The sequence below is a fragment of the Lontra canadensis genome, unplaced genomic scaffold, assembly GCF_010015895.1.
Source record: "Lontra canadensis isolate GAN:19392208 unplaced genomic scaffold, GSC_riverotter_1.0 scaffold88, whole genome shotgun sequence".
NCBI lineage: Eukaryota > Metazoa > Chordata > Mammalia > Carnivora > Mustelidae > Lontra > Lontra canadensis.
The window spans coordinates 234,648-252,394 of NW_022631082.1; the positions used below are offsets into that span (position 1 = coordinate 234,648).

Below are 17,747 nucleotides of genomic sequence, written 5' to 3' on the forward strand. Positions count from 1 at the left end.
GCACAACTGTCCCCAGAATCCTGACTCCTCCTGGTGGGACAGCTCCCATCGCTTCGGTATTAACTCGTTTCCTCCTCTGTAATCCACTAGGAGGAAGATACCGCCATTAACTCCATTTTACAGACGGAGAGACTGAGAGCCAGGGAGATTAGGTAACTGACCCAAGGTCACACAGCTAGGAAGGGGCAGTGCTGGGATTCAGCACTGGCTGCGGCAGGCTGGCGACTTCTTCATCCCTGCCTGTTAGGGATTCGTTGAATCTCTCCGCTCTCCAGACAGAAGAACTTGGACTCCGGGGAGGAGGAAGCACGAGCAGCTCTAGGGCCCGCACCCTGTTAGCTGAGCCAGGTCAGGCCCCTTTCTCGGGCTATCTCTGGGTGAGCGTGTGCAGACCTTGTGCGCTCATAGCCCGACCTGGAAGAACCTGTGTGCGGGCAGAAGGAACAGGTGTGAAGAGAACACAGGCCAGAATGAATTCTGGTCCTCCCCCCCCCCCCCCCCCCCCTCCCCGGCCCTGCCAGGCCACCCCTGACTCCCGGGGCCCAGGAGCTCCCTGGGAGAGACAGGACTCGGAGGGGTGGGCTCACTTCTCCTTCATCTCCCTCATTCATTCACTTAACCACCGTCTGTCAGGCTCTCCTCCATGCAGCGGTTGTGCCTGTCCACAGCTTGCTACCTGCTCCCATAAAGGTCGCACTCTGCTGGGAGTGACAAGCAGCCAGAGGTCATTTCAGTAAGGGGTTAGCCCTGCAGAGGGAGGGGAGGAGGGTGTGGTATTGTCATCCTATGGACCAGCTGGGGAAACTGAGCTCTGAGAGGTGAAGCAATCTGCCCAAGGTCACACAGCCGGGGAGGGGGGAGGCACAGGGACCTGAATCCAAAATGCTGCGAGTCAGCGCCACCCCGCACCTGGGGCAGAAGGGAGGCGGCCGTATTGGAGGCTGGACGTCAGCTCACCGGGGCTTTCGCGTCTTTCCATCGGGAGGAGGGGGTGTGCGTTACTGATGCTCCTTCAGACCCCTGCGCAGAACACAGTGGGTTCCTAGGGTTGCCAGATTCGAAAACAGAGGTTTGGGACCCCCGGTTAAATTTGCATTTCTGATGAGCAACGAAGTTTATTTTTTACTATACGTATGCCCCAAATACGAGTAAGCCTTAGGTATACACGGGTATAAGGAAGCCTATCACCAACCCCTTCCCCAACGCCACGCGCCAGACTACAAGTCCCATAACCCACCGCGCCATCCCTTTGGGAAACGTCTATCATGATTTCTTTATTCTTTCATTCATTCTTCTAAAAACGCTACAACCCATTCACTGCGTGCCAGGCCTCGCACTGGGTTCTGGGGATACACGAACGCAGGAAGCAGACAAAAGTCTTTGCCCTCGTGGAGTTCAGCATCTACGTTCCTTGGGAGTTTTAAGAGATTGCTGACTTCGGCCAGGAAGACTACAGCTCCCATGAACCCTTGCGCCGCGTCACAGGACTACAATTCCCAGGAGATTACGCGCCCCAGGCTGGCCCCTCTCGGCTCTCATTCCAACTTCCTTCCGGGTCGCAAGGTTACGTCCTGCCTCCACCTCTCGCGCACCAACACCCCCCCCCCACCACAAAAAGACAGCTTTTGAGAAAGTTCCACTCCAAATAGTTGCCTTAAAGTCTCCGTATTTTTCTGACTCGCGTGTTACGTGAAACTTCATCCTCAGGTTTAGCCATACGGTCCTTCACAGCGTCCTCCACGGGGAAGTAACCCAGCGGGCCTACAACTCCCAGGAGGCTCCGCGCGCGCCCGGAGGACTACGACTCCCGGGAGGCAGCGCGGCGGACGGGGCTGCCCGTGGCGGTGCCCGCAGGACCCCGGAGCAGGCGCGGTCTGCCCGGCGCGGCGCCCGCAGGACCCCGGCGGCTACCCATGCTGAGGTGAGTCCGCGGGAGCCGCCGCCGCCGCCGCCGCCGCCGCCGCCGCCGCCGTCCCGTGCCCGCCGCCGCCCCGCGCGGCCCCGCCGCCGGCCAGGATGCTGGAAGAAGCGGGCGAGGTGCTGGAGAACATGCTGAAGGCGTCGTGCCTGCCGCTCGGCTTCATCGTCTTCCTGCCCGCCGTGTTGCTGCTCGTGGCGCCGCCGCTGCCCGCCGCCGACGCGGCGCACGAGTTCACCGTCTACCGCATGCAGCAGTACGACCTGCAGGGGCAGCCCTACGGTGCGTGCGGCCGGCCCCCGCGGGCCCCGGGACGCGCCGCGCCCGCCGGCCCGGCTGCAGCCCCGCCGAGCCCCGCCGAGCCCCGCCGAGCCCCGCCGAGTCACCTGCGTGCTTGCGCCCTGCGACGCGCCCGGCTCTCGGTGCCCCCGGCGCTGGCCCCCGCAGCCCCCGCCCCGGACAGGGCAGCGCGCCCCGGATCCCGTCGCTCCGACCCTCAGGCCACGCGCCCGCTCTGCTCCTGGACCCGGGCCTCGTCCCCTCTGTCTGATGCCCAGCAGGGTCAGAGGCGCACTGCCCAGGCCCCCTTCCCGCGCGCCACCGGCGTCCGTTCTCGCCGGGTCGTGCCCCCGAGCCCAGAGCTCCCCCTCGGCGACCCCGGCTGGAGGCAAGCCTCCTCTCTTAGTTCCTGCCAGGCGGAGGCAGCCGGTGGGCAGGTCCCGCCAGCCCTGACCGTCCTCGGCCCCCAGGGGCACCCCGGGGCATTCTCTTCAGTGCCAGTGTTCCGCGGCGGGGGGCTCAGAGCTCTGATCACTCACCGGGCCTGGCTCCCGCCGAGGCCCACCTTTCCAGGCTCCCAGCCCTCTGGGCCCAGCTCATGAGCCAGGCACCCATAGCCCCTTTCAGTCCCCGTGCCTGTGGGCTCCTGGGGGTCCTCGGACCCTGCGTGTTGTCCTTTCCCTCGGTGCACACCCACCCCCTGGTCTCAGCCTCCGTCCAGGTCCCTGTGTGCTCACTCTCCCCGGGAGTCCTGGATCATCTCTGGCCCTGGCTCTCCTCTCGCTCAGCCCCCCCCACCCCCGGGCCTGGATCCAGCACAGATCCTTGCTATCCCCTCCAGTCCCTTCTGCTGTCGAGGTCCTGATCCCAGCCCCTGCGCCTGGATTCTGAGCGCCCGTAGCCGTATCTGGTGTTGGTGGACCTGCCGGCCTCCGGCTTTTCTTCCAGCTTGCTGCCTCAGGTCCCTGCGAGAAGGGAGCCCCCTCCCCGGTCCTGGGTCTCCGCTCCGAGGCCATCTGCTCTTGGACTGGGCCCTCCTGTTAGAACATCTCAGGCTCAGCCTGAGCTTTGTGGACCCCCAACCAAGTCCTTGGGGAGCCTCTTCAGGCCCCCCTGGAGGCAGGTCCAGACCTCCCTTCACATACCTCCTCGCCCCAAAGGCCGTTGCCGTTTAGAGCAGTGGTTGTCAACCCCGTGGTCGGTCATTGGGTGACGACTTCGTGGTTGTCACAAGTCGGGGGGTGGGTCCTGGCATTGAGTGGGTGGGAGCCGGGGATGCCACTCATCACCGCACAGCGCCCGGGACACCCCCCACAGTGACCCACCCGGCCCTGCATGCCCACAGCGCCACGGGGCCGACCATGGGTGAGTGATGCTCTTGGAGCCCCCGATGTCGTGGGCCCGTTTTTACGGGTGTTTCCCGTTCTCTTGGGTGAGGGTCTTTACCAGCGCCGTCTGGTGGAACTTTCTGGGGTGGTGGATGTGTGCTAATGCGGAGCTGGCTGCCCCAGGGGGCCCCTGGGCACTTGAGCTGTGGCTCGGGCAAGGCGGGATGGGGGGAGTTTTGAGTGCTGGATGGTTGTAATGAGCTGAAGTCGCCCGGTGTGGCTGGTGGCTGATCTAGACCTCTGTTGGTTTCCCAGAGGACTCTCCCTCCCCAAGGCCCAGGTCCGAGGACTTGAGATAACCATTTCTCCGGATCCGAGTTGGCTTCTGTACTGCTTTCTCTTCCTTGTCCTCCCTTCCCTGGGTCCGTTGTCCCCAACCCTGGGATGCCTTCCCATTCTTTTCTGTGACTTGACATCTTCGCCTGCGCGCCCCCGTCCCTAGCTCCGAGCGAGAAGCCCAGGTGCAGCCTGTCTCGCGCGTGGCATCTGTGAAGACCTTGGGCTCTGGGGGTGAGCACAGGGCCTGGGGGCGGAGGCCCACCTGCCCCAGCCAAGGGCTGTCGATGGTCCGGCTCTCCGTGTGCAGCTCACACCTCCCGGCCCCCGCCAGGCACAGCAGGCACATTCACCTGGGGAGAAGCCAAGGAGGTGCCGTTGCCCACGGGGGAGGTGGGTGGTTGGAGGCGGGGCCCCTAGTGGGGCTCAGGGCAGCCCGGGCCTCTCCCGGACGGTGTTGTCCCCGAGAGCAGCTCTGCTGGATCATTGCGATTGCAGTCTCCCCTCTCGGTGCCGGCAGCCTTCCCGCCTCCTGATGTAACCCCTGCTCTGGGTCTCTCTTCTTTCCTAACTTCCTGTTCACTCCTCTTGAGAAACGCAGGCTGACTGGCTGCTGGGAAGGAAAGGCGTGTGCTCTGTGCCACGGGGTGAGCGGGGCCGAGGGTAATCGGCCGGGTGCAAGGCCGTGGGGCATGACCTCAGAGCTCCCACCTCCCGCCCAGCAGACTCTGGTCCTCCCAGGTGACCTGGCTGCACAGAGTGGCAGCTCCTCGCCGTCTCACCGGATTCCCTGGGCTAACACAGGGCCCCCCAGCACCCGCGTCCGCCTCGTCCCCCCGTTGTTGTGAATAAAGCTTTGCTAGCACATGGTTTGCAGAATAAAGCTTTACAGGCCACTGGTTGGCCTGCGTCTCAGGCCGCTGAGACCAAGCCCGTGTGCCCAGCAAGGTGGGAGGGTTGACCTTCTGGCCCTTGGTGGAGCAGCTCGCCACCCCTGCTCAGTTCTGGTCCTGTGCAGAGAAGTGGTGACTTCTGTCCGGGTGCCTGGTGCCCTCCCCTGTGGCGTCTGCCAAGCCTGCCTCTTCCTGTCTGGACGGGGTGCAGGCTGCAGCTTTCCATCAGCACGAGAGGGTCTCGGCCCTGAGGGGGCCCCCGTCTAGCCAGCTCTGCCCTCCCCCTTGCCCTTCCCTGGCTTCCCCCCTCTGGACAGCAGAGGCCGCGTTCCGGCCCTGCAGGGGCACCCGGCGGAGGACACGCACAGTAGGCTCTACAGGTGGCCCTCCCTGTCCACACCCCCGGCTGACTGGGAGCGCCTCTGGGAGGCTGAGCTGCGGGACAGGTGCGCCCGGGGAGCGGCCTTCCCGGCATTCCAGGAGCTTCAAGGACGGCCTGAAGGTCTGCTGCAGATCCCTGCTCAGCCTTCCTGGAGCTCTCACTGCTGTGGCCTCAGTCAGAGAAAAGGCCCCTCAAGGGCTGGGAGGGGTAGAGGCGGGGACCACCCCCTCCAGCCCTGGGGCCCGTGGCCCACCCCTGCTCCCCCTCCTCCTGAGATGGCCTTCCCCTGCCCAGCCTCACACCACGGAAGCTGGCCTTCTCACGCCTGCCTGGCACCTTCCTGGAAAGCAGAGGCGGGGACCTGAGGGGGCCCCTGGTGGCCTAGCGTAGGTCCTCATCTGTGTGGACGGGCGATGCCTCCCCGTACAGCCTTGACCTCCAGGACCACCAGCCTGAGCTCCTCTCAGGGAGCGGGACCGCTTCTCTGCGTCTTTTGAGTGCTCGCTGTCCGCATCCCAAACTGCAGACCCTGTGGCAGGGGGCGGGGGGCCGTGTCCGCCCCATGGGCCTTATGGTTCGCTTGTTTCGCACATCCCGGGTCGGCCTGCAGCTTTTGAGGCATTTGGAGTCGTGGCTTATCTTTGCTGTTTGGGTGATCGGACGTCAAAGTGGGATTTCTGGCAGCGTCCCAGCTGAGCGCCAGGACCCTGGGAGCTGGCCGCACCCCCTTTCCCATCAGCGAATGGGGACAGATGGCCCTGAGGGTCAGCCATGTGCCAGCGCGGGTGGGAAGTGGTAGACGGCGCGGCTCCTCGGTCCCGCGTCTAATGTCCACGCTTGGGTGCCCTGTGTAAGGGGGAGATCCCCGCTGGCCTTCAGAAAGTCTGCACCGCCCTGGTTCTGAGTCCCCACTTCTCTTCGGGTGGGGGCGGGGTCCGGTTCCCCGGGACTCCTGCTGGAGCTCTCCCTGATTTTCTGGAGCTTTCTTCAGCCCTGGGAAGAGAGGTGGGACGGGCCCTTGGATGCGGAGCAGGGGCTCCCGCCCGCGGTGATACTGTCCCAGGGGACCCTGGGTGATGTCTGGGGTCATCTGTGGTTGTCGTGCCGGGGAGAGCTCCGGCGGCACCGAGCACGTGGGGAATGCTGCCTGGACCCCCACAGGGTCCGGGGAGGGAGTCGCGACTCACCGGGGTTGGAGCGGACACCGCACCGCTAGGCAGTGAGGGGCTGGCCGTGGCGGACGTGGTGGTCTCCAGCTGGGGGTCCCGGCGCCCCACTGAGGGAGGCCCTCCCTGCCCTCCCGCAGGCACGCGGAACGCAGTGCTCAACACGGAGGCCCGCACCATCGACGCGGACGTGCTGAGCCGCCGCTGCGTGCTCATGCGGCTGCTGGACTTCTCCTACGGGCGGTACCAGAAGGCCCTGCGGCAGTCGGCCGGCGCCGTGGTCATCATCCTGCCACGGGCCATGGCCGCCGTGCCGCAGGACGTCATCCGGGTGAGTGTCCGCCCTGCCTGTGGCCGGAGGAAGAGCGCTGGGCCGGGCTGGGGGTTGGCGGGAGGCCCCAGGCGCGGCCCTTCACCTCCTCTGCCCTCTGCCCTTCAGGAGGCGGGACGGTGCTGGCTCGCCTCCTGTCATCGCCCCCTCCTGCCCAGACGGATCCTGTCCCTGAGGGTCACCGGGCCGTGTCTGGGCACATCTGTGCTCACAGGGATTGGGGAGCTCCTGGCATCCAGTGGATGGGGCTGGGGGCGCTGCTCTGTTCCCCCAGTACCCAGGACGCCCCACAGAGTGACCTGCCTGATGGCCACAGTGCCTGGGGCAGAGAGTGTCCTGACAGGACTCGGGAGACAGCTCGGATGAAGACGCTTTGGCAGACGAGCAGGTGTCGGGTGGTGGAGGGGACTTCACGCTGACTGCCGTCCTGTTTGGTGCCGGGCACCTTGTGCCCACCCGTGGTGGGGGTCGCTGCCATCAGACCAGGGTGCCAGCGTCTGTCATCCGCCCACAGCGAAGGGTGTGACGGGCGGTGGGGCTGGGAGCAGCCCACAGGGACACCAGATCTGACCTCCCGACCTGCTTGCTCCCTGATGGGTCCCGCCCGGGGGCCCCGTGGGCATTGCCGCCTCACCCGTCCCTCCGTCCTTGTCCTCTTTGTACCCTCGGCCCCCCTTCCGTCCTGTTTTCCAGCACAATCCTGGCCCTGTTGGCCAACTGCAGAGGAGGCGTGCCCGCACCCTGGGACAGGCCCCTGGGCAGCCTCTCCCCCAGCCTAAGAGCCCCCTAAACGGGTGTCTCTTCCACAGCAATTCATGGAGACCGAGCCGGAGATGCTGGCCATGGAGACCGTGGTCCCCGTCTACTTCGCTGTGGAGGACGAGGCCTTGCTGTCCATCTATGAGCAGACGCAGGCCGCGTCCGCCGCCCAGGGCTCGGCCTCCGCTGCCGAAGGTAGGCCTGGGCTGCAGGAGTGGGCGGGCTGTGGCCATGCCAGGCGGCTTCTGGGGCCCCGTCTCCCAGTGGGCACGTGGCGCAGTACCCAGCCGTGTGGGTCAGCGGGCCAGCTCCGGCCTGCCGCGCCCCCGTCTCGGGGTTGCAGCCAAGGCTGTGCAGTTTCTGGCCCCCTCTCCCCCACAGCCGCTGATTCTGTGCGAACAGCAGCTTGAGAAACGCTCCTTTGGAGGGAGGGCTGTCCCGGCCGGCCTCTGGCTTGTCGAACCTGTGGGCATCCGGTGGGTTTTATCTGTTCTACCTGCTGAGGACAGGGCGTCCCCATCATGCTGGAGCCCTTCGGGTGGGGCAGCCGTGTCCTTGGGGAGAGGAGGACACAGGTTTCTTCTGCTCTGGGGACCGGGGACGTCCATGAGCTTGGCGCAGGGGCGGGTGGCTATGGGGAATGAGCTAGCAGAAGTAGTCGAAGAAACGCCCCGAGAAAAGACCCGCCTGATGCTCCATTCGCCCCCGTGCAAGTGGCAGGCGGCACTCGGAGTCTCCCCTGCCGGCCGGCCTGGGGCTGCGCGGTGGGCTCAACAGCTCTCGCTCCGGATGCCGGGCCCTTCCCCGGGTGCGGTCTCAAGTTGTGCTTCAGGTCACGGGGTCGCTTCTGCATACAGTGGGGCTTAGACCGGACCCCTACTGTCTGAGGCGTGGGGGCCGTGGGGAGGCCAGCTCAGGCCCGGGAACCCCCAGCACACGGGCTGACCTCCCCCCACCTGTCCTCAGTGCTGCTCCACACCGCCACGGCCAACGGCTTCCAGATGGTCACTAGTGGGGTGCAGAGCAAGGCCGTGAGTGACTGGCTCATCACCAGTGTGGAGGTGAGTGCCGGCCCTGCCTGCCACGTGGAGACCCGGGGAGGGGGGCACCGGGCTCCCCGAGTTGACTCCCACGCCTCCCCCTGGGGGGAACTTCTGATCGGGAAATCGGGTCCAGTCTCCCACCAGCTCCCGCTGCACATCAAGCCTCCTTGTCCTGCCTCAGGGCCTTTGCACCGGTGGTCCCTGCCTTGCAGAGCGGTCTCCCTCGCACGGGGGCTGCCCCTTCTCGTCATGTTACAGTGTCCCCAGTGTTGCATTCCTAGAAGCCCTCAGAACTTTCTGGGGCCGCACACCCCTGTTGTTCAGAGCTTTGCCGATGTGGGAGGGAGCCGAGCTCTGGGTGGGGAAGTAGCCGGTTCAAGCCGCCAAACGTGAAGGAGTCGAGCCTGTCCTCACGCCCGGTGGTGGTGTAAGCAAGTGTTGAGGGCAGAGGCGCCCCCGACTCTGCCGCTCTCTCTCCCTCATGCACCTGGGGTGGGGGGCGGACGGCAGGCCGGCGGTGGGGTGTGCCCTGGGCAGGGGAGGGCGAGGAGTGGAGAACCGTGAGGTGGGCAGCGTCTGCTCCGAGGTGTCATTGCATCGTCGTGTCTGCACACCGGTGAGGGGGTCTCCCCGGCCATGAAGGCACAGGGCTAGGGGGCGAGGGGTGAGTGCTCGGTGGCGGCCCGCCAGCCTGCTCGTGCCCGTGTGCCCGAGTCTGGAGTGGGGGCAGCCTCCCCTGTGGGAGCACGGCAGGCAAGGCCTTTGCACACGCCTGGGGCCGGAGCCCTGCGCTGACGCGCTGGACCTACTGTGGCTTCACTTTCTCCTGAGTGATGGTCCCACTCGACCCGTCGGGAAGCCGCGTGTCCTCAGTTTCTTTCCCGTCAGCCCGAGTGCCAGAGGCGCTGAGACCGCACATCACGGCTTCTGTCGTGTCCTTGGAGCCTAACCAGGGTTCTGGAGCACGGGAGACCCTCAGCGAGCACGCGTCAGGGAACGCGCAGGACCCCGGGCCCAGTGGCTTACGCCGGATGGTGCCCGGCTGCCTGCCCCCACCTGGTGTCGGCGTGCACGCGCAGGTGGGGCTCGGGCAGACCCGGGCTCGCAGCCACCGCCTCCCTGTCCAGGACTAAGTGAGTCCGCCTCTCCGTGAGCGCCTTCTGAGCCCCGCTGTGTGCAGGCGGTGGCAGCGGGCAAGGTGCCCTCTTTCCGTGAAGGCCTCACTGGCAGGTGGGGAGGTCTGAGGGCAGCAAATGGGCACTTAGACACAGTGGAGAAGGGCTCTGGCAGGACAGTAGGTGCCATCGCCTAGCGGCCCCGTCCCCTAGTGGCCCCGTCCCGCGTGTACAGGGGCCCTCGGGGACATCCAGGCTGCAGGCCTATGGCAGCGAGGACCGTGCCCGGCCCAGGAGGCCCCGGGCTGCCCTGCACAGACCGGGTGCAGGAGGAGGGCGGGCGGGTCGGTGCAGCTGGACGGGCCCACCCAGGATGTGGGGAGGCCGCCGCAGCATCTACGCAGTCAGTGAAACTCGGAGGAATCCTTCTCTCCCCCTGTGTGAGGGATTGTGGTGGTTTGGGCAGAGAAGGCCCCAGTGACCAGAGGCCTCGTAGTCAGGCTCCGGAAGGTCGGGCCGAGCCGCAGCTGGCCTGGTCGGCTGGAGTCAGTAGCAGCTGGAGCCGGCCTGGCTCCAGGGGGCCTCCTTGCCACGAGAGGGTCTGTGTCAGCTGCCAGCCTGGCTGCCTTGGCGTTTACTTTTGGAAACCCCTGCACCGCCTTGAGCCCTTTGCCCCTTTGCCATCCCTGCTGTTTGCGCGCAGGTGGGGGTGCTCGGCTGGCCCCCTGCTCCTCTGCGCCCCGTCGGGCCACCCAGCCAGCCCTAGCCTCGGCCCATCTGTTGGGAAAGGGGCCCCGAGCCCCTAGAGGCAGCGGCGTGGCCCCGGTCTGGCGCGTCCACAGTCTCGCGCTAGGACCCGCAGCCAGCATGTGCCCCCGGGTCTCCGGCTGCGGGGAGAGATGCCAGCGACACCTTCCCTCCGACACGGCCAAGGCCTTCGCAGAGCTCGCCCTCTGATGGGAGACTCAGGAAACGGCCTCAGCCGTGCACCAGCACAGACCCCTGGGCTGCGCTGTGGGACCCCCTCTCTGCACCCCGCGAGTAGCTCTCAGGGGAGGCGTGGAGGCCGAGGCATTGCTGACGGAAGGTCATTCTCGCTTGTCCCGCACGTGACTTTAGCGAGGGCCAATCCCTATGTGAAGAGACTCCAGCCGGGCTGTGGGCGCCGGGACCTGGGCTGTGGCCACGTCCCGTACTGGCAGCTTGCCTCACCCGCAGAGCTCTCCCGCCAGCACCCCCGGTGGCCTGGGGCTCCGTCCTGAAGGACGGGCTGGACTCTGGGTGGGGCAGCAGGCTATGGCCCTCTTGACCATTTCTGCAAATAGTTTTATGGACACGTGGGCACAGCCGTTGGTTCACGTATCGTCCGTGACAGCTCGCAGCGTCGGAAGTACTGCCCTACCTGTGAGTGTGGCCGGGGCTGTTTCTGGCCGTTGGGGCCCCAGCCAGCAGCCCCTTCACAGACTGTGTCTCCGCAGGGGCGGCTGACTGGGCTAGGCGGAGAAGACCTTCCGACCATCGTCATTGTGGCCCACTACGATGCCTTCGGAGTGGCCCCTGTACGTATGCGCGCGCCCCCCTCCCCGTGCTGCTCTGGCCGAACCTCGGAGGGCCCCGGGGCCGGGCATCGTCCTGAAGCAGAAACAGGCTAATCTGAGGCAGCTCCCGTGGCCGGAGTCCCACGGCCGATAGGTGGCCGGGCCACGGATCGAGACCAGGTGTCCCTGTCCGTCCCCAGGCCCAGGTGCGGGGATGTACCGAGAGGACCCCATAGCCCAGCAGATAGTCGTCCCCATGGCCGTGGTTTATACAGACAGGACAGGAGGCAAAATGAGCTCAGGGTGGGGCCGTGGGGGGCGGGGGTGGGGACACCAGGCGGGATCTCCCAGAGCTCTCTCTCGGGGTGTCCCACAGGACATGCTTAGTTCCCGCCAAACGAGACAGGACTGTGCGTGTGTGGTTATGGTCTCCAGGGGCTGGCAGAGACCCAGCGCTGGGTTCTCTGCAGGGTTGGTCTCGCGGGCCCGTCTGCCCAACTTGGGGAGGGGAGCAGGCGCTCAGCCCAAACCTCGCATGTGCACAGACGGTCCAGGGACCCGAGCCTCCCAGCAGCAAGGCTGGCCAGAGCCCACAGTCCGGTTGCAGACGCCACGGAGGGCCAGCCTCGCAAACCCGCCTCCCCCGGGCCATGCTCTCAGAGCCCCCACCACGGCGAGGTCAGGGCTCACACCAGAGCGTGAACAGTGTCTGCTCTTCCTCAGGCAGGTCTTGCTTTGGAAGAAAAACCACCTGAGCAAAGAGGTTGCCAATAGTGGCCTGAGGTCCTGACCAGGGGACCCACAGTGCGGCTGTCCCAAGCGCTGCCCCGCCTGTGAGGCCAGGGCCTCAGCGGTCCGCCCAGAAGGCTCAGCCCGGTCTTCCTCTCCCTCCCACCCGACCAGCAGCCCTTTGAGATGATTTGTCCCAATCTCCTCCCCCTACCACAGAGTGTCTTTACTTATTTCGGAGATGGAATTCACGTAACGATTTTTTTTTTTTTTTTTAGATTTTATTTATTTGACAGAGATCACAGGTAGGCAGAGAGGCAGGCAGAGAGAGAGAGGGAAGCAGGCTCCCCGCTGAGCAGAGAGCCCGATGCGGGGCTTGATCCCAGGACCCTGGGATCATGGCCTGAGCCAAAGGCAGAGGCTTAACCCACTGAGCCACCCAGATGCCCTGTAACATTTAAATTGTTCTTTTAAACCGCGTAGTTTAGTGGGACGCTCACAGAGTTGTGCAACCATGGTCACTGACTTCCCGAAGGTTTCATCTCCCCTGAACGAAGCCCTGTCCCCATCAGAAGCCACACCGCATCCGCGGTCCCCTTCCTGTCCATGGAGGAGCCTAGTTGGGGCGTGTCACACGCGTGGATTCACACCCCGTGTGGCCTCCTATCTGGTTCCCCCCGTGCGCATCGTGTCATCTTCTGCCCCTGAATTTCAGTATTGTCGATGTATGATATGTCTGCGTGTGGACCGTGACCTTAGGAGGGTTCCAAGGTCCCCTTACCACGTGGTTGGGCACGTTGCTTCCGATCATAGGAGCTAGATGGGTCGGGGTCTGCCCCAGTGGAGGGAACCCGCTCCGACCCCCCTCGCGATAGTATGGGCATGCCGCGCTCCTGGGGCAGGTTCTGACTCCAGACGGATGCGGCCCCCCTGGGCTCCAGGGCCCCGGGGCAGAGTGCTGGGGAGCGAGCAGGAGAGCTGGAAGGGCCCGGGCCCCGGGGGCTCAGCCCTGCAGACATGGGGTGCCGTCCTCCTGGGGGTGGGAGCGGAGCCGGGAGCTGTCCGGTGGCAAGGCGGGGCTGTCCGGGGCCTGCTCTGGCTGCTGCTATGGGGACCACGAGGTGCCGGGCAGGACCTGGGGCTCACCGCTGGCCTTGTCTCCCTCCCGCAGTGGCTGTCGCACGGTGCGGACTCGAACGGGAGCGGCATCTCCGTGCTGCTGGAGCTCGCCCGACTCTTCTCCAGGCTCTACACCTATAAGCGCACGCACGCGGCGTACGGCCGGCGGGAGGGGCTGCCGGGAGGGCGGGTTGCTGCGTGTGGGGGTCGTGTACCTGGGAGTAACAGGGTCTGTGCTGAGGCCCCCTCCCCCATGGGCCTGGAGCTGAGCCCTAACCAGATCCTGTCCCCCAGGCCCACAGGGTCCTGTCTGGGGGTGTCTGTGTTCGCCACCCTGGGGGCACTCCTGGCTCCTGGCTTCGAGGGAGTGGGGTGCAGGGGTGTGGCCCCAGCCCCCAGAGAGTCAGCCATGCTGGGATGGGGAGACCCTGCTCTGGGGGCTGGTCGGGATTCAGTACCTGGGGGGGACCACCTGCTCGCTGGGGTCGTGGTCCTGGTCCCTCTCCTTCACCGCCGACCCCCTGCTGCCCTCATGCCAGGTACAACCTTCTCTTCTTTGCTTCTGGAGGGGGCAAGTTCAACTACCAGGGCACGAAGCGGTGGCTGGAGGACAACCTGGACCACACGGGTGAGCGGCCCCCGGGGGAGCTGGGGAGATGGGGTGCCGGGGTCCTTGCTCCCCGCCTGTCCCAACCATCTGTTGCCCCGCAGACTCCAGTCTGCTCCAGGACAACGTGGCCTTTGTGCTGTGCCTGGACACCGTGGGCCGCGGGGACAGGCTGCACCTGCACGTGTCCAAGCCGCCGCGGGAGGGGACGCTGCAGCACGCCTTCCTGCGCGAGCTGGAGGCGGTAGGTGCCTTCCTGCCGCAGCTTGGCCCGGGGCCTCGGTGGGATCCAGGGCTTGGACCCTCCCGGCTATCAGGGCCCCGGGAGCATCCGTGAGCCGAGCCGGGGTGGGACCGCGGGGCCGGGCGCCAGGCTGACCGCCCCCACACGCAGGTGGCTGCCCACCAGTTCCCGGAGGTCCGGTTCTCCATGGTGCACAAGAAGATCAACCTGGCGGAGGACATCCTGGCCTGGGAGCACGAGCGCTTCGCCATCCGCCGGCTGCCCGCCTTCACCCTGTCCCACCTGGAGAGCCACCGCGACGGCCAGCGCAGCAGCATCATGGACGTGAGGTGAGCGTGGCCCCAGGACCTCCCCGCTGTCTGCCACCAGGGGTGATCTCTGCGGGGCCGCGGCGTGGACAGACACCTGGAAGGAACAGACCTGGAATGTGGGGTGTCGGGAGGGCGGGGGGCCTGAGCCCGGTGACGGGGGAGCTGGGGTCGGGTTCCTGAGCCCCCCCTTATTAGGGACGGGGGGCACGTGGGAGTGGTTTGGGGTCTTCTGGCCCCCACATGTGATATCCAGACCCCACCTGTGACCCTCAGACGCCGAGCATTGTGGTCTGCCCTGTGACTCAGAGGCTGTGGTTCCTGCCCCTGGGCCTTCACACGGCCATGCGGAGGCCTGGAGAGTGGTGCCCCATCTCCTCACACCTCCTCGGAGCCCTCCCCACCTCTCCTGCCTTGCGTTAGCTCTCGTCAAGAGGCTGGGCTTCTCTGGCTTCTGCCAGTGGAGGATTTCATTTCCCGTCCGGGTCTCCTAGTGGTGTGTCAGCGCTCCGCAGGGCCAGGGTTTATGGTGGCCGTGGGGCTGGGTCTGGGCCGGTCTGGCCACGTGCACTTGGGCCTGGCCCAGCTGCTGGCCGTGTGTCTGCTGGGGGGTGAGCAGCTGGGCCTGCAGGAGACGCTGCCTGGCTTCGGGCGAGGCCCAGAGAGAGAGCAGGTGTGGGCAGGGCTGTGGACGGTTCCTGGGGCATCAGGGAGGCTTCCTGGAGGAGGGGATGCTGAGGCTGAGGGGCATGGGCCCGGAGAAGGGCGTTCCAGGGTGGAGGGAGTGGGAGCCGAGGAGAGTGCTCCCCCGGCTCCCCCCAGCAGCCCAGCACCCCCACCTGCTCCCGTCAGCAACCAGCGGCCAGCTCTGTTCTGCACCCAAGCCCCTTTTCCGGGTCTGCGTGTCGCCAGCTATACTGGATGTCCCTGGCCTGTGGTCCCCCAGTCTTTGCTCCCGCGGTCACAGATGGTCTCCCCCTTTCGCATGAGGACACCCACCGTCCCACGCGGAGCTGTGCTCTGGCGCTCGCCATGTCCGCAGACGCCCGGCTTCCAAATCAGGCGCCGTTCCTGGGTTCTGGGTGGGGGTGAGCATGGGTGATGCCGTTCGCCCCCCGCGGCATCACCTCAGCCCTGCCTGCGACAACGGTGGACGGGGGTCCCCCAGCCACCCCCACATCTGCGGCGAGGAAACAGGCCCAGGGCCGCGGTCCTTCCGGCAGATGCGGGCTGGGTACCCCCCCGAGCAGGCCGCGGCCCGTCTCCTGTTGTCATTGGAGACACAGCTATGCTCTTCCGGTGAGCTTGGCGGGCGCGGGTTCCAGATGCCCACGCCTGTTTTTCCCACGCCTGTGTTAAGGTCCCGGGTCGACTCTAAGACGCTGACCCGCAACACCAGGCTCATCGCAGAGGCCCTGACCCGCGTCATCTACAACCTGACGGAGAAGGTGAGGCGCCCCCCGCACCCCCCGGTTCTGGCGCCCCCCAGCCCACGGGTCGGACTCAGGGCCACCCCTCCTCTCTCCACAGGGGACCCCCCCAGACATGCCGGTCTTCACGGAGCAGATGGTAACGGCAGGGGCCGGGTGGTGTGGGGCGGCAGGGGCGGCGGGGGGGTGGTTCCCGTGACCTCGGCCCCCCCCCGCAGCAGATCCAGCAGGAGCAGCTGGACTCGGTGATGGACTGGCTCACCAACCAGCCGCGGGCCGCGCAGCTGGTGGACAAGGACGGCACGTTCCTCAGCACGCTCGAGCACTACCTGAGCCGCTACCTGAAGGAGGTCAAGCCACACCACATCAAGGCCGACAAGCGGTGAGTCCGCCGCTGCCCCCGCCAGCGCCCCGTGGCTGCGCGGCCAGCCCCCCGGGGGGCGAGGTCGAGCCGGTGGAAACAGGACGAAGAGTAAAACGGAAAGTACGGGGATCCGATTAAACGGGAGTTCCACAGAAATGAGTATGTTCTTAGTGTAAGTATATCTCGTGTAGCATTTGGGATATACTTACGCCAGGAGCCAGTTCTTCTTCATCTGAAATCCACACGTAACCAACGTCCTGCGTTTCATCGGGTAGCTCTAAACCACCCGCTCTCTGGTCCTTCTGTGCCCGGGTCCCCCATCTGGCCTATGCCCCTCCCACCACGGGCCGAGCTAGCGCCGCAGGGCCTCGTGGTAGGGCGGGAACCTGCAGGTGTGCACAGGTGGGAGATAGCCCACACTGCTTGGGGCCCCTCGCTGGCCCTCTGCCTTCTCCCTACTCATGGTGTGCCTGGGAGTCAGGGCTCTCGGACGGAAGAAGACACTGAGGTTCAGAGTGGACCCCCAGCTGTGGAGCCAGGGTCTCTGATGCCCAGACGCTGACCATCTCCCCTTGGTAGTAACGTTCTGTGGACCACTAGACACTCACACAGTGACTCTAGTCCTTTTTTTTTTTTTTTTTAAAGATTTTATTTGTTTCGAGAGGAGAGTGTACGCACACACGGTGGGGGAGGGGCAAGGTAGAGGGAGAGAGAATCTCAAGCAGACGCCACACTGAGCATGGAGCCCGACGCAGGGCTCCATCTCACAACCCTGAGATCATGACCTGAGCAAAAACCAAGAGTCGGACACCCAACTGACTGAGCCACCCCGGCGACCCCTATTTCGTTTTTAACGAGTACAATTTGACACCCGAATAAAGCAACAGGGAGTAGAAGCCAGTCTTTGCCCCAGGAGGGTCCGCGTGGCCTCGTGCGTGCGCACACACGGGCACGCGCGTGGCCTCCTGCTCCTGGGCTGGTGGGACTTCTGGGGGCTGCGGGAGGCCGCGGGGCACCAGGTGAGTGCGCTGTCTCCGCAGGGACCCCGAGTTCGTCTTCTATGACCAGCTGAAGCAGGTGATGAACGCCTATAGGTGAGTGGTGCCCCCGGTCACGGCCCAAGGCACATGGTCCAGCGGCAGACCCTCCCCTGACTCTCGGGTGCCCCGCTTCCCCCCAGGGTCAAGCCCGCCATCTTCGACCTGCTCCTGGCCGTCTGCATTGGCGCCTACCTCGGGATGGCCTACACGGCGGTCCAGGTGAGCACTGCTGAGTAGAGGCTCATGTGGGAGGCTGGGCCCCTACAGTGGGTGGACCAGGCCGGGCGAGTCCTCGGCCCTAACCCTGCCTAGAAGCAGACGACCCCCGGTGGCACTCGGGCCTTCCTCGTGGTGGCGGGGCCTCGGCCTCACGGGAGCCTCCCCGCTGCCCCCAGCACTTCGACCTCCTGTACAAAACAGTCCAGAGACTGCTCGTGAAGGCCAAGACGCAGTGACGTGGCCCCTCGCCGGTGCCGAGTCCCTGCCTGCCGCCCCTCCCCTCTCCTGGCCGGCAGGAGGGCAGGGCTGCACCCCGGGCTCCGCGGCCGAAGCCCTGAATTACAGAGCTTTTCTGTGTTGCTCTTGAGGACCTGGGGGTTCTTTCTCTTTTTTGTCCTTGAACTCCCTCGGAGGAGCTTTTGTTGGAGGGCCCAGGGCCGGGCCTTGGACTTGGGGACAAGTATGTGGATGAGCTCCCGGCCCCGCTGCCCCTGATCAGGCCTCGCTGGCCGCGGGATGGCCGAGGAGATGCCCCCGCACGTCCTCCATGTCCCTCCTCTTGGCCGTGATGCTGAGCGGGAACCGCAGGCTGCGGGGCA

At 65.7% G+C, this 17,747-nt stretch overlaps 1 protein-coding gene across 2 annotated transcripts; it reads left to right on the forward strand.

The window, feature by feature from the left end:
- The first annotated feature begins 1,952 nt into the window (after window positions 1-1,952).
- NCLN (nicalin) lies at window positions 1,953-17,515 on the forward strand. Of its 2 annotated transcripts, none has more exons than XM_032883519.1 (15): window positions 1,953-2,200; window positions 6,443-6,633; window positions 7,443-7,587; window positions 8,359-8,453; window positions 11,029-11,109; window positions 12,989-13,092; window positions 13,476-13,564; window positions 13,648-13,787; window positions 13,938-14,116; window positions 15,456-15,543; window positions 15,626-15,664; window positions 15,744-15,907; window positions 16,930-16,983; window positions 17,070-17,148; window positions 17,325-17,515. In XM_032883519.1, exons 1-15 carry the CDS (start codon window positions 2,017-2,019, stop codon window positions 17,382-17,384), a joined length of 1,692 nt encoding a protein of 563 aa, XP_032739410.1. In that variant the 5' UTR covers window positions 1,953-2,016; the 3' UTR covers window positions 17,385-17,515. The 2 variants fall into 2 exon arrangements, with proteins under 2 accessions (XP_032739410.1, XP_032739411.1); XM_032883520.1 differs by having other exon boundaries at window positions 15,747-15,907.
- The last annotated feature ends 232 nt before the right edge of the window (window positions 17,516-17,747 follow it).

What these genes read in the sequence shown, in the direction of transcription:
- NCLN (XM_032883519.1), top strand. Translation starts at nt 2,017, where the DNA reads ATGCTGGAAGAAGCGGGCGAGGTGCTGGAGAACATGCTGAAGGCGTCG. An exon ending in CTCGGCCTCCGCTGCCGAAG is followed by an intron (nt 7,588 to 8,358) that starts GTAGGCCTGGGC and finishes ACCTGTCCTCAG; the next exon opens with TGCTGCTCCACACCGCCACG. An exon ending in TCCTGCGCGAGCTGGAGGCG is followed by an intron (nt 13,788 to 13,937) that starts GTAGGTGCCTTC and finishes CCCCACACGCAG; the next exon opens with GTGGCTGCCCACCAGTTCCC.